Source organism: Branchiostoma floridae, chromosome 6 (genome assembly GCF_000003815.2).
Source record: "Branchiostoma floridae strain S238N-H82 chromosome 6, Bfl_VNyyK, whole genome shotgun sequence".
Lineage (NCBI taxonomy): Eukaryota > Metazoa > Chordata > Leptocardii > Amphioxiformes > Branchiostomatidae > Branchiostoma > Branchiostoma floridae.
In genome coordinates, this window is record NC_049984.1 from 16,264,549 (window position 1) to 16,280,825 (window position 16,277).

Below are 16,277 nucleotides of genomic sequence, written 5' to 3' on the forward strand. Positions count from 1 at the left end.
TGTGTGTGTATGTGTGTGTGTGTGTGTGTGTGCTTGTGCGTATCTGTATGTGTGTGTGTTTATATTTGTGTGTGTGTATGAGTGTACATGTGTGTCTATGTGTGTGTGGGTATGTGTGTGTGTGTGTGTGTGTGTGTGGGTGTGCGTTCGAGATTTTATTGTTCCGGATATGTCATGACAACATAACTTTAGAACCTCTGTATGAACCTCTTGTGATGATATTTGGTATGTGAATATTGGTTGGGTCAACGAAGGTCAAGGTCAATTTTGGTCCCTCTGGTGTTTTACCTTGTTTTGAATGTTTTTGAGCATGCCACGATCAAAATTTTGTTTCAACTTTGCTAACACGAATGTTAGAATGGTGGGGTCTATGATCACAATACTTCATCTAATCTACCCGAATTATAAATGAGTATGTCTGTATTCGGAAAATGTGTCGATGATAAAGTTTGCTATCATGGTATTTATCGTCAACTATCATTACAGAAGAATTACAGTTTCTTGTATATAAAAAGGCAGTTCGAGACAATTCTTCTTCATTTAACATATTTATTTTGTTCATTCTTTCAGACTAATATACAAAAGTGAGATACAAATCTTAAAAATATTTTCTTCGGCAAGATGTGCAAGTTTACCATTCAACAACGCCGACGAACGCGTTCACACAATAAATAACTCCCTGTTCTTTCCGGGAAAATATTAACTATTTCCGGGAATAGGGGTGCTTACAAACGGACATGGCTTATAATGCGTGGTCATGGACAGGTCTGAATATCGTATCATTACAGAGTCATAACATTCTTTGACAAGTAAATGTTATATCGACTATGTTTACTGCAAAGCATGAATTATCACACACAATGTTAGTGTAATTGTTTGCTTGTTTTACTTGCTAGTGGTCCAAATTGTTCGAGTTCGGAATGTCACATCTGAAGGGTAGTCAGCTGACATCTACACCACGTTCTGATTGGTTACTTTCCCTTATGTATTGCACATGCGCACATGCGTAAAGGTGTCTCTCACATAGAAACATAAAACATCGATATGACAATATGTCATGAAATCATATTTCGTGACACCTGTATGCAGCAAAAGATATACAAACATTGCTCAAAAAAGCTTAATAATCTCAAAGAAATCATATCATTTCAAAACAATAAAACTCGATCATCCGTATCAATCATTGCTAAAACCGTTCGGGAGATGTGATAGTGTATAGTATGCCTCCCATAAGTGCACGACATAGTTGCTTGCTTCCTGTTCAATTAGAGCTTCGTTTGTAAGAGTTATAATCTGTCTTAAGGCACATCGGATTGGAAAAGTCGACTGCAAATTGTTGAAATTTCAACATCGGCATTTTAGCCAAGGAAATTCGTGATTACAAAACACGAAGATGCAAAGTATAGTGCACAATAAATTTTAGCTACTTCTCTAAAGAACCGCCACAGGATTGACCAATGGAAGTTTCTCTGCGTAACTCAGTTAAGAGAGAATCTTTTTTTCTGATATCCTGTGATGTTTTTCACTGATGGCGTCCAGTGACAAGGTGTAGAGTCTATATACCATTCAAAGTGCAAAATATACATTCAAGTACTTCATATACTTACATCCAACGACTCAAATGACTTCTAACAAAACTAACTACACGGTGAAGGATATGCATTGGTGTTTGGAGCATGTATACCGTCTCAGCGATGTAGTTCAAGCTTGCATAGAGGTAACGCTATCTACTTATAAAATATCAACATCATAATAAAGTACAGCAAGTTCGAAAACTACAAGAAAGTGTCGGCTGTAGCTACAGCCGACTCCAACGCTGAATTTCCTTTCAATTCTGTTGGCTTAATTGCCGTAGACACGATTGTCAGTCACGCTATATATATCACACTATATATAATCATTCATTCTTACTCGCCAAGTGAGGAAGCTAGCTCAGCTTGCCTCTCGTATACACTACACTAATGATTGTCCTTACGATTCAATATCTACAAAAAGCACACTTTTGGTTACTCTCATTTGATTTGTCTCCAAGAGTGCTTTCAAGTGGGATATGGTCTGACATCAATGGCTTTGAAGAAATATTGTTTGTCTGTTTTGTTTGTATATGACATAACACAATAAATTTGTAACACTATGGTTGCCTACAGTGCTGGGACCAGCTCCAAAGGCGCCAGTTCCACAGGCTGACTCCCCAAGAGTTGTCTGTTCTTCTCCAGTAGAGCCTTCTGCGCAAACTCGTGAGAGAGGAAGGTGATGATGGCCTCTCCGGTTGGTCGTCCCAGCACGTCAACAAGCATCTGCACATACTCAGGAGGCACCTAAGGGGGTTTAAAGGAAACCGTAAAAAGTCAGCACCACACATAGATTATCCATAACAAGTAGCAAATTCTAATACCATGATCTCCCATCCCGACCCTTCTGTTCTTGGTCAACATTTCGTCTTTTTCAGCTTTTTCTTCCGATACAACAATGTGTAAACGATGACCAAAATGCACTCAATGAAAATTTTCATGATAGATAGCCCCACTCAACCCCCCAAGTATGGATTATATCACTTATTGTTGCGAGCTGTTCGCAATCGACTTTGTGACGTCACCAAAATGGCGGAAGGGCGTGGATAAACTAAGGGACAGGAGTTTGTTCCGGTCTTGACGAGATTGAATAGCTAATTCCCACTGACATTTCTATGTTACAAAGTCCAATAGCATCTTGTCAGTTGGATAAATGATGGATTTCCTAATACCAGAACATTTGTCTCTTTCACAAACGCACGAAAGGGTCCAGACAAGTCGAACTGCTCCTGGCAATTCAATTACAATCTTTCAGGTACACTCTTCGGAACACTTTTAATGGTTACTTTCTACCGTCCTCCTTGAAGCTTATTTTTACAACATGACATTTTTTTACCTTTATGAAGGCCAACAATGTCGTTTCCATGAAAATATAGTAGTAGATATTGCTACAAGCAAACGTAAGGATAGGGATGCGAGAACACTGCACGCAAGGGATAGAGGGTTAGTGCGAGGGGTAGGCCGGTGCTCAATGTTAATGAAACTCCGTATACTTACCAACCTGATAACCTCCGAAGAAGTTGACTACGTCAGGGACTCCTGCGTTGTACGGTATCCCTCGCATGCGTAGGACCGGTGAAGGTGGCGGGTAATAGCCCACGCTGGTTGGTGAGACGGGCGGGCTGGGGAAGTAGTACTGCGGGTACATGGCGGGAGGGTAGCCTGCTGCCGCCGCCGCTGCTGCTGCCGCCGCTGCCGCCGAGGTGTAGTAGGGTGAGGTGGCAGCGGCCGGGCTCGGGATCCCCCGCGGGCTCTGCATCATCCCCTGCGGTAGGATGGACATCTGAGGCACCTGGACCTGCGGTGGGTACCCCGGGTACTGGTACTGGTTCGCCGCTGCCACCGCGGCTGCTGCCGCCGCTGCTGCCGGGCCGGATGCCGTGGCTGTAATGACAAAAACATAGAGAACTCGATTGAGAAACAGGCGGCTAAAACATTGGCCCAATGTGCACACAACTCTGTAAAATGTGGACACCTATAAAGCGGTGATAAACTAAAGGGAAAGCACTGTGAAATACCATATAGACTTTGGCACCATGAAAGCAAAGATACATACATATGTGGTTATGTTAACGATTGCCTTCACAAGCTTCTGGTCAGTGGCTATTCACTGCACTACCCGGGCACCAGGCTAACCAGGGTCACTGTTTCGGTTTTCTTTTTCTTTTTACTTTCTGTAGCAAATAATGCATTACACAGCTGACCCAACAAACAGCCTGGTAGCCCGAACAGCCCATGCCCTACATTAAATGAAGCAAGCAATGAGAGAAGTGGATCAGGATTGGCCAATCCCGTGCTGTTAACCACCAATCAAAATCCGTCTCCGTGCTGAGTGAACAACCAACCAACAATTCCCGGCATTCCACAGTCCACTCTTTTTTTAGAGTGCAGTTTCACTGCAACCGTAACTCCCATCATCCCCCATCCCTACTGGCCAATAACTCACACCTCATTGGTCAGATCTTTCTCCGTGCTACCAATGAAGGCTGCCGTAACATCAGAGGGTGTCAATATGTCTTACACAGTCTCAGGGTGCTTCGAGCTATCGTATTGCGGAGGAGAAAACGGCCCAAAGGCCCCAAAGAACTGTAAACAAAGTGTGGTGGTAGCAACATCATGTCATTTTTTTGCGTGGTAAATCGTCCCCCGATGAACAGCAACAGCATGCGCCTCCTTCACACCCCAAGCCGGTGACACAAACAGTCTACTACACTCAAGCCTTAGGTCTTATCACCCGCTGAACAAACAGTATGACCATGTCATGCCTTGACCACCAAAATGATAATATAGTACCTCCCTTGCACCACATAACAGTCCCCACAAAAAAACCAATGGTCAAGACCGACATACATACAGACAGCACATACCACTGATACCATTCCTCACATTGCTGCTTTGCCGTAGCTTAAAGCTTTCAACATTGAGCATGCAGCTTCCATTTGCATTTGGACACTGGCAGTGTTACCCTGCCCCTATGGAAATGAAACAATAAGTACAGTTTTAAAATCATATGATGAGAAACGGACCCGTCATTTGCTGGCCTAGGTAGTCACACATTTGGGCATCGAGTAGGACTGGTGCTTCTGCCGCATACACGTTAGCTGTACGGTGTGAAAATAAGAAATTAAAACATCTTCAAGCAGGCAGTTGCCGCAACACTCTTCAACATGGCGACACTGGTCAGATCTTGCGTTGCGAGGATACTAGTAACGTTAGATACTAGCACACGTTCGCATGGATATGCTTTAAATTTAAATATGTTCTCAATAAGTTTGTGAACCGTGGTAGGATTATAATAGATATATATTTATTTGATACATTACAGGTGTTGGATAAGTTTGATAACAATGTTATCCACTACTAGATTTCTACGGATTATAAAAAGATTAATGCAAATATCAACCAACTTTCAGTTCATTTTCAGCCTTGCACGGTCTTACAATATCTGGGGCTTTATAATATTGATAAAAGATTGTGTATATGCATAACGTTATATATATGTATGTATGTTTGCATGAGCATAGCATCCCATCACCAGCTCTATAGCGCTCACACAAGAAACAGCCGCCCACCACAAACACAACTAAAGTTATGCCTAGATAAAAAGGTTATCGTTATTTGCTACTGAAATGACAGAATGAAGCTTTAAGGTTATGGTTAGTTGTTAAACTGCAAGAAAAAATATTCCCTGTTAGTTAGTTGTTAACAGAGCAATTCTACAAAGCGCGCTCATGGGTTAGCTACAGAGGAAACGTATGTTAGTAAAACTACCACTACTAATGAGGGAGTTTTGTCCAGTGTGCGACCCATGCCCAGTGCAGAAGCCTTGTTTTGTGCAGGTGGTACTTACGAGGCGAGACGATGCCGTTCTTGTTCAACTGACCCCCCATCAGGACGAAGTTCATCTCGTCTCCAGAGCACTGGAAGACTTCGATGTAGCGGTCGCCCATGTACTGGCGGTGACACTTCTCGGCGGCCTGTCGGGCGGCCTCAGGGGAGTACATCTGGATAAAGCAGTCGCCGGATGGCTTGCCCTGGAAAATACAGCGTCTTGTTGAATATGGATGGTTCACGCTCAAAGATGCTCACCTTTCTTTGCAACTTGTTCAAAGGAATTCAATATATTGCATTGTTGATAGATACATGAGATTATGATAACTAGAGGAGAACAAATATAGCAGAGAATGTTTAGACATTATAACCAGTAGTACATACGATACACTAAACTCAGCATGTTGATATGCCCATGTACCTCTTAGTAACTCCATTTGTATCCACTTGGTTGCATGTATGTACAGATGTAGACCACCTTACGAAAGTCGCTTTTGTTGTTTCAGTTAAGATTACTGTATACAGACACACATGAAGATATATGTACCACCAGCATGGCTGTTTGAAGACATCGATGTCGGCATTTGAAGCGAAATTTGAAGAGGAATAATCTTTAACCACGAAAGGATAGAATAATACAAATTCATCTCCAGTATACTTCATTTTTATGAGAATGAACCGTTCAATAGGAGAGTTGGTGGAAGTCAACCTGGTTCTTTTCGATTTGGATTAGAAATGATACCGGCAACTTTTTATCCTATTAATCTTTCAATAATATATGAAGCTGGCCTATCTCGCCGAGATAAAAGTATACCGACGAAAGTATACCTATCCGTTCCGAACAAAGCCATAAAGGTAAGCGTACGAATATCATATGCTGTATTGCCGCGGGGCATAGTGTAGGACAAGATAATTACCGATGAGTTGAGCACCATATGGATGCCGTGGTCCCGGACATAGACGGCGTATTCTCCAAGGAAGGCTAACACGTCATCATGGGTCGCTTGGTAGGGAAGTCCGCGCATGCGCACGCAGTCGCGGATGGACCCACACGTGATGGCCTGCTGAGGCAGCATGGGAATCATGGTGGGAGTGGTGTGGATGAGGGGACACTGCTGGTAACGGTTCCACACCTATGGACAAAAACATAGAACATTGTCAACGTAGGGCAAAGAACAGTTTCTTCAAATGAATCCAACGTATCAAATTGTTTTTGCTCATGTACACGTCTCGTTAGCAATGTCTCCCAGTTCAATCATGGGCATTGCATCTCGGTTGGGGCTGCACCTGTCTTTCGGAAGGGACGTTAAATAGGGGTCGCGTGTAAAAAGTGTTGCCTCGATCGATAACGTTGAAGGTGAAGGGCTCGCAACCCCTCCATGTAAAAGCATACTCTGCTACTGAAACATGTTAACAACAAGGAAACTTGCTGGCCTTAGGTGCCACTAAGCACTTCAGGGGTGTGAATGAAGGAACGAACACGTCCGTAGTATTCGAAATTTCTTTGCCCATAACTGTCTGTCGTACGAATTAGATACTCATGTTTGAGTGAGTATGGCATCTCTAATGACCTTGTAGTGACAAAGAACAACAAAGCATGTACAGACAACACTGCCTTACACAAATATAGGCCCTGAAATAAAATCCCTCACCGGTTCGCAAAAGAATATTGGACGGGGAAGGACGGAATATTCCTATACAAATAACAGCTGTTTGGCAAGCTAACGGAATTCTATATCGTGGTTTAGCACATCCTGGTTCGGCACGCTATTATATACGTTTGAGCAGCTACGCCTAGTTCGGGCCTGGCGAATACAATCATGGTTGTCTGAACATCTGTGGTAAAACGTTAAACTCGTACTAACATTCTATACTGATACTTATATAGTATGTGAACTCAAAAACTTTGTTGTTTTGTTGCGTACCTGTAATTTGATTTTATTAGTTTTTTTATGTAAATTAATTTTTGCAGGTATATTACATGCCCCAACATTCGGTGAATATTCAGTTTTCTATAAGTCATTTTCCACAAAACGTGCGAATGTAAGGTATGTAAGGAATATGACTGAAGCGGACCGATGTAAAATAGTAGCTTTTGCTTCCAATTTCCAAAATCATTTGCCGATAAATAAGAATGCCAACTAAAGGAAAAGATCTTTGCTTACGTCACCATACCTCCATTACTTATAGTACCAGCTACTGTTTTTACAGTATTTTGTCCAAAGTTTAGAAAAATAAACAAAACGCAAACGACAAACGGTGTTATACTTTAGAGCTGCCTCTTGCACACCTGGTAACGTCACAATAGCGGTCGATCTTGCCTGGGCTGTCAGTTTGAATTACCTAAAGGCCGCGACAATAGACCGTGTTCTCTACACGTCAAAGGGGGGCCGAAAAAGGGCAGGTTCAACTCCACCGACATAACAAAGATCGGAACAACAAAAAATAAACAACCGGAAAAACACTACATTGTAAACATGGGAAGGTTTCATGGCACGATCATTGCGAATATTGATTGTGGACATAAATACTTCATGGATTCTAAACGGCCAATTACCCTTACATGCACGGAGAATAGAGCTGGGTTGTCTATTGTGTGTGAATGCGGGCTAATTACACCAAGCACTTAACAGAGATAGACAGAAAGCTACCCTTCCACCTAAACCAGTAACTAAAGATGCCGTTCCTTTGGTACAAAATTGTACCTCGGGTGATGAAATATATATACAGGTATAAATAGAGGGTGATGAAATTTTTATCTCGGCTATGTTCACTGCCACGAAACGAACTTCGCCATTTTCGTAACCTTAGGTGGGTTGTTTCAAGTGCTGCTCTGGTATACTATGAAGTCTTTAACGTCAATGCTTTACAAAGAGTAGTTGGAAATAACTCCACCTTGTCTGTTTCACTAGAATTACACGTGTAAAAGCCGTCAAGACACGCATCTCCCTAATTGCGAACATCACATCGAATCAGCGGAGGTCGTATATCCATTCTGGTAACAATGGCACACCTCGGGCCCGAGTAGACCTTTTGGGTCAAACCATCAGTTCGTGTCGTGACAATATGTCTGAAACGGTGTTTGTCTTGGACCGGGAAAACGTTTTGAACAGTTCCCAGAGGCCTATAGAGAAGATGGTGTTGTTTAAGCTAGTAAAAGAAGGCAGTGGCTCGGTTGATATTTCATTTTGTGACCAAAAAGGGGGTGATTTCAAAAGCTATACTTAAAAAAATATCTCGTCGAAAAATACCACAATAATTTTTCCCTATCTACAGATGTTCTGAATCTATATAACAAGCGGAGACGAACTTCTTTTCCTGAAATTTCTCAATAACAGAACCCCCAATATCTCTATCTCAAATGTAGTCTTTGTAGGACTAATAATTTTACAACAAAAACAGTTGTTGTGTAGATAATCTTGCTCTAACTGTGTGGGAAACCCGCACCGATAGCCATTTTTTTCAACCCGCGGTAAACCCTCGCCCTTGTACTCCGTGCACCGGGGATTACGACAAAGGGAATCGGGTCCTCACCTGCTGTACCTCCGCCGCCGTGCTCCTGAACAACTCGATGTACCGCTTGCCCAGGGACTCCTTGTGCTTGGCTAGCGCGAGCTGAGCGTAAGCTTCGGTCTCGAACAACACGAAAGCGTCTCCCGTCGACCGTCCGTTGGCGTACCTCACGAACAAGATCCCCTTTTCTCCACCGGCAACTGGGCAGCTCTGGCCGAAGAAATTCAACTACAGGAAACACACACAAACACAGTTACTCACACGTAGTGTTGGTACACTGTAATGATATCGACTGGACGTGTTTGCGTTTATATTGATCCACAACCTGTCGTTATGACATTTCCACGCTCCTGATTGGTCCGGGCAGAATTTGAATCTTCGAAAGGTTAAATGACGCTAATTTTCCGTGAGAGGGGTAATGACGACGGTTGTGAGGAAGAAGAGAGGGAGGTCACGTGATGACCCCCGCTCGTTTATCATCATTGAGACCCATTCAATTATTGACACAGGGACACAATGCGCGTGTGCATCATTTAGCAAACTAATCTATAGTCTTTTTCGAGCATGTTTCGAGAAAATTTATCCCTTCAATCTTACTGTAGATTATCTCATTTTCATCGCCTCTTATGTTGTTGTTTCTCGTATTTTGTGCGATTTTATTATTCTTTTTTTTTTTTCAATTTGAAAGATGTAGATGTAGAGAATGTATTCTATATAACGCAGGGTAATTAATTGACACGCGAAGGAGAAATCTTCTTCACCTGTCACCAGGACATTTCGATCAATAAAATAACTCAGCAACTCAGGACGTTGGAATGTACAAAACCAATTTACAGTAATCAATATAAATTCATCTGTTTTATCTCACGGTGTCTAAACCATCTTCCTGGCATTTCTGGTAATTTTTCCTGGCATTTTCTCCTGGAATTTCAGGCGGAAATCTCTCTTTATCTACACTTTATCTATCTACATACATATTTAGCTTCGCTTCTGGATCAAAATAGAAACGTCGTTTTTACGCATTTACTTATGGATATACGGAGTATCTGTTATTGTTTTATACTTCGTATCATGAATCCAATGCAGTTTATATCATTTTCGTTAACGATTTCAATATCTCTACATTTCCATCCGGTGTTTTCCCTTGTGGATGTTGGATTTTTCTCTATTGTTCCGAAATTAAAAGGATTGGATGTCATTCTGTCAGGTGGGACATAGGGCCTCTGACAGACCCATTCAGGGGGGTACTCTGATTGATGTGTCAGAAAAGGTTAATCTGTTATTGCCCCTGCATGATATAGCACTACTGTTTTATTCTAAATCCTTCATAATTTCCCCAGGCCTTTAAACAAGAACAGGAGGTACGCGTGAGAAGTGTTATTAGCTTTCAAAATGTTCAACGAAAACAAAGACAATATATTGAATTTAGAAGTTCCAAACACAACTAAATCGACCACACAACAGCCAACGACACCTTGTTTTCTTGAAGAATGTTTTTCTTAAATAGACCGTTTCGTCTCTTTCAGCTGTCCGAATGTTCAACAAAAACATAACCAAAATGAAAATATTTCAAAATCAATTTCAAATTCTCAAAACACAACTAAATCCACTACCAACAAATTGTTTCTTAAATCTTGACAAATTGTTTCTTAAATCGCACGACCACGCACTGTACATCAAAATCTCTTAACGATCGTACTCTTTAAATGTCAATGTAACAGAATGAATGAATGACTTAATCGTTAAACCACGCCTTTGTGAAGATGATACAAAAAGGATTGATCTATCGTGTGTTCTGTGAATAGATATACGGATGGCTTTCCTTCACTAAATGCGTCTAAAGGCTGGGTATAATCTAGCTTCATCTTATTCTTTGTTCCGAGATTTCATTCGCATGCAACATAGAATGAAATGCTGTCTGTCATTACTAAAATTCATTACACAGAGGTGACCGGTGGAATTGGCAGAAGTTTGCATTTCTACACAGTTTTCATAAAGACCTTACATCTGAAGTTTCGACATATCAGAACACTTTCTTAGTTTCATCATATTTCCAATTTTCTGTTTGTTTTCAAGAATAATTATGTGAAGAAATCTTCTGATTTATACCATTCTCGACAAGTTTAATACTTCCCTTTTATCGCCTTGACTAAATTATTTTTATTACTTTATTAGGGCAATGACGACGGTAAAAAATTCCCTTAACTATATGTACCTTTGATTTGTCAGTTTTGTTACTACCGACAAGTGTTGAAATATCATATCATATTGTTGCAATATGAATTTTAATAGATAAAGAAAGAAGTAGAAATCTCCACTTACAATATCAGCAGCAGTGGCAGTGTAGGGAAGACCACGCATGCGCACGATGACTTCTGCTGCGCTGTCCCTGAGGAACGCTGTGGCTTCGTTCGCGTTTCCTGGGTTGTCAACAAAACAAACAAAATTTTACATTCCAATAAATTTCACGAAAAATCAACGTCAATGGAAGGTCAGGAGCACTTTTGATATGTACCAGACCAAAGAAGTCTGTACAAATGACCGCACGAATGTTGTCTGCACTTCAGGGTGCGTGCTGTGCATGAAAATCGGTCAAAAACTGAACAAAAGAGATGTCGTTGTGATTGACAGGCCTGCAGACGATTTTTCAAGGTTCTGTGAGATCTTCTCCTATTCGATGACAATTACAAACAAAAGGTCGACTCAGGTTTCAGGCATAAGGTTATTGACACCGTCTGTCAATTGACACCGTCTGTCAGAATTAAGCCTCCCCCCCAACTCCACAAAATTTCATGGTTCCAATTATAATTAGAACAATCACATTCTCTCAATAGTTTTTTGAGTGGATAAAAATTTGAGACATTTCATCCTTTCTTAAAGATCTGGTCAATGAGTGCGCTTCGATTTTCATTCTTTGTCATAGATAATAACCGCCAAACGGCTTGCTTTGATCCAATGTATGATTCACAAATTGTGATGCCCTTCGGACTTAAAGCAGGTCCGACAACTTTTTGTCCCCTGAAGGCCACACCTGTGATTTTTGGTGGCTTCACTGGATAAAAACTGAAGCGTCAGCTTTTGGCAACACCAGTGGAGAGGGCAAGCTAAATCACTCGTACATAAAATCAACCCAGGGTATCAACATAAAATCAATGCTTTCTTTTTATTCCAACATTTGTCAACAGTTTGAAAAAAATCAGTTACTCACCTCCAGCAACCTTCAAGAAGTCTTCTCCTGTGGCTTTGTAAACCTGAAATCAACACAAAACTAAGTTATTTGAGCTGATGAGGATGTTTTCTTACCTATAATGACGGCTTTTTTCTAGACACTAAATGTAGCGATTGACCCTGTAGTCCAACATACGACAACCAACAGAAAAAAACTAAAACATTAATTACTTTTATTTTGCTTGACATCATACCAATACAAAATACCTAACACGCATGCAGTACATTTCCGAAACGATAGACTTGTACAGTATACGCAAGTACTAGAGTCTCACACAATACAGCAAAAGTCACTGTAGGAAAGAATGTTGTTTTTGCCCTTACCTCTATATATCTCTGGCCTATGTGGTGCTTATGTCTGAGTAGAGCGAGGTCTCTATGTTCCTTAGAAGCGAACCTAACCAGCGCCTCCCCGTTTCTCCTTCCCTGAGGGTTCAAGCAGACCGCAACTCCTCCTCTGAAAAGGGGAAGACAGGTGGTTGGGTTAGCAGGTGGTTCAACATGGCGTGGCATGGTTAACATGCGCACCTAGCGAAATATGTATAAACTGCAGTCTCACGCCTTCACGAACGCTTTATTTGAACGCCACAAGAAAGCCACGCATATCGCCATACGTTATACAATGAAAGGAGGTCCAAATGTTACTAGCACATGATCTTGGTAATTCTATGTGAAAGTATATCTTACGTACATGTTCTCAGATTTGGGGAGTATGTACTTTTTTTTTACTGTGTACGTACTTTTTACTGTCTTTGATGATTAAACACATAGCAAGTGAAAGATGAAAATCTGTTCAAGCTTTCTTGAAATGACACTTGTCTCTAATAGGTGCATTTTTCTATGTGAAGATAAATCTGTACAGAATACCAGTGCACAAGTCGTACGTAACACTATACAGGCAATCACCCATGCAAGCACAAGAGCACACCATAAAAGTAATCCTCTTAATCTTACCATCCCTTCTAACCGGAGGCAACCGTCCAAGTTAGTTTGCGTGGGTAAAGAAATTGTCATAACTACATCGTCTCCATACTTTGAGGTAAAGGTTAGTAACACGGCGTAGGCGGACTTCTTTAACATCTTACAACGACTGCTGAAGATATCTATTGTTCAATGATTACTTCTTAAGCCCAAGTAGGTAGTCTATAGTCCTCCTAGCTCGGTTGGTTGAATATGACAATAAACTACAAGACAACGACACCGCTGAACACCTGTCCCATGCTTGCTTATACCGTTAAAGTGTTGTACATGTAACCAATGTTCTAACCCAGAGATGTAACGGACAGCTGTTTTATTCTATTAACTTTCTTCGAATAGAGAATATAAGTATGCCACGAACTACAAGCAATTTACCTCACACGCTGTAATAAAAAGGGGGGCTTCTTACATGTATGTCAGTAGTACAGAACGTGATAATAAGATATAAATGAGCACCTCCGTCGAAAGATAAAGATGCAAAATAAAGACATAGAAATGCAAATGTTTGACGGACGTGCAAGTCACTCCTTCGTTGGTCGAACGGACGATTGACACTTTTTCATTGGTTGAGTTGCAAATTGTGATAGACAGTTAGGATCGTTCCAACCAATAAGAAGTCTCCAAACTTACTTGGTGATGTTGAGTCCTCGGAAAAACCTCGCGATGTCCTGATCGGAAGACTGCCAGGGGAGACCGCGCACGCGCAGAATGGTATCGTCATCAATAAGCTCGTTCTTTTGGCTGAGAATAGACAAGAGGAGCGGAATAAAAAAAATGTTGTACATGTAAAATCATATATTTGTATAGAAAAAAAGATATGCGAAGTGTCTTAAACTTGCTGAATACATTATGTTCCGTTTGAGAACCTTGCAAACGACTTACATTTCATCTTGTTATTCTTTTAATAGGATTCCATCATTTAAAACGGTCAAAGAGTCTGACCTTCAATCGTGTTACAGTAGCTCTTTAAAGGTCATACTAACTCGTGCGAAATAACTCGTGCAAATAATTGACATTTCATTAAAAGATCAGACGGACAAAATCAGGTTAGGACTTACTATGTTCCCGGTTCGTACTTGTAGTCCACCGTTTCAGGGTCCGTAAACTTGTGACCTGCAATGAAACAAAAACATACAATTTAGATACTGTCATATAAAGTTTCAACAGATGACTACTTTCTTTCAGGTGACAAGACAGTAGTGTTTTCATGTGAACAAAAAGGGCTGGTATAATTGAAGCTATTGGTGTGACAGCTAAGGCTTATTTATGCAGGAGAGCCCCGGGTCATTCCTCACCTCTACCCCGTATTTAATGATGCCACTATTGTCTGCGTTATCACACAAAGAGAAGACGCTCCGGGGCGAATTCCTGTGTCTTCACCACACATGACAAACTACCACCACGCTAAAAACAACATCTTCTTGTCCTACTTTTTTTCTTCTCAAACAATGGTTGACCGGTAAATGCTTTCTTTGATAATCCACAGCGCATGCACGCTGTTTTAATTGGTCTTCTAAGAAGGATGCATCCACCTCCATCTTGTCTTAAGACCCGAGGCAGTAACGTATCTTAAAAGTACCCAGCCCTTGGTGTGAAGAAGCTGAGGATAATTCGATTATCTCCTCAACCTTAAGTGTCACTGTAGGTCATCTATGAAGAAGCTAGAACTAACAGACCATTATGTACAAAAATTAACAAGCACAGTTTGTATTCTTCACCTTATTGCCTAGTTAATGCATTATGACAATATATAAGTTGAAATGTTCTACCAGGCTTCAACGTTAATGGAACAGTGAAGGTAAAATGGTTGGTTCTTACCTAAGCCGATCAACCTTTCGATGACCAGACACATGGCTTGACATTCGTCTACTGCAGTCACGTCCAATCCAAGGTCTGTGTAAAGATCTGGTTAAGGAACTCAACATAGTTCTAAGACATTCTCAAAGTTTTACAGTGACACCTATAGTACTTTACTATCATAGTTTTACACCCAGTGCCAAAAAACGGCATGTTTGTTTATGAGAACAAAAAAAAATTCTTAGAACGAATCAAAGGTTGGAAGTTGTTTACTTTACACCTGTTTTGGAGAGTTCCAAACTTGCAATAGACATTCATGGACCCTTGTGTGAGTAGTATGTAGTGATGACCACGAGCCATGATGTTGGTGTAAACAGGGACATGGTTCTTTCTTTTCTCCTTGGCCTTGGCGTTGTATAGAGTTTCAAACCCAGGAAGAAATACTTCACATTCTACATAGTGGGCAAATCAACCAGAACTTCAATCTCTCCCCTTGTAAAGCTTATATGACTCGAAGACTTAAGTCTTCGTGTATCTAAACCAGCACTTTTACATTCCTGATACGTTAAAAAGTGAAGATTTTACGACGTTATGTGCAATTACGACACCTTTTCATCTACGTCCCGAGATTTTGCGATAGTTTTTCAAGCAGTCATGAAGGCAAGCCACTTAAGTCAGTCAGCGGAGCGCGGAGTAAAAAACCTGTCGTCCCGGTTTGTGATGGGGTCGTTCTGTCAGGGCCCATCCCCCAACGACCGATGTTGTCTATCGGCCCTGCTTTCTGCATGAATGGCGGGGAAAATTATCCTCCTTTTGTTTCGGAGGCATCGGTTCATGAAGGGGCGTTTTTCGGAATCGTATACCCAGCTCTCCGTAAATGTCAGGTGAAAGCCTGGGTGGATTTTGTGAGCATTGGGAACTCCTCTTTTCGTCATCGCGAGACAAAGTCAAGTTCTTTGGCGTTTATCTTGGGTTTACCTTAAGACAAGCAGCTTTCCAGAAGGACTTCACTGTTTGTATACATAAGAAAATCATGGATGGGTAAATTCTCAATACGTAGGCAGAAGGGCCATAAATAATTTGTTACTGGGATGGGGTTTAAATTTCTTTGGTAAAAGACACAACAATGAAATGTATGATATGATTAAAAAGACAGCAATTTGGATGTCTTTACAAAACTTTTAAAAGAAAAATATTCAGCAAAATCTTTAAGCCAGGCAAATTTCTTAACTAGGCTGACAGGTGTATCTTTTGTATGTTTTGTATAATTTCTTTATACAAAACAGATGACATAGATGACAAAATCGATGACACAAATATGTATAATAGAAAACAATATTAGAGTTCTGTATTATGGGT

At 41.0% G+C, this 16,277-nt stretch overlaps 1 protein-coding gene across 3 annotated transcripts in view; it reads right to left on the minus strand.

Moving 5' to 3' along the window:
• Positions 1-532: 532 nt before the first annotated feature.
• The window catches only part of LOC118417730 (epithelial splicing regulatory protein 1-like), an 18,378-nt gene continuing 2,633 nt past the window's right edge, over positions 533-16,277 (minus strand). The window contains exons 4-15 of one of the 3 annotated variants that reach the window (XM_035823410.1): positions 14,940-15,014; positions 14,180-14,234; positions 13,752-13,862; positions 12,468-12,600; positions 12,124-12,166; positions 11,238-11,335; positions 8,937-9,143; positions 6,320-6,535; positions 5,422-5,605; positions 4,598-4,672; positions 3,073-3,455; positions 533-2,318 (exon numbers count right to left, since the gene is read on the minus strand). In XM_035823410.1, the coding sequence (XP_035679303.1) occupies positions 2,142-2,318; positions 3,073-3,455; positions 4,598-4,672; positions 5,422-5,605; positions 6,320-6,535; positions 8,937-9,143; positions 11,238-11,335; positions 12,124-12,166; positions 12,468-12,600; positions 13,752-13,862; positions 14,180-14,234; positions 14,940-15,014 (1,757 nt within the window). In that variant the 3' untranslated portion in view covers positions 533-2,141. Of the gene's footprint in view, positions 2,319-3,068; positions 3,456-4,597; positions 4,673-5,421; positions 5,606-6,319; positions 6,536-8,936; positions 9,144-11,237; positions 11,336-12,123; positions 12,167-12,467; positions 12,601-13,751; positions 13,863-14,179; positions 14,235-14,939; positions 15,015-16,277 lie in introns of all 3 variants that reach the window. The other 2 variants (XM_035823413.1, XM_035823412.1) reach the window with 2 other exon arrangements.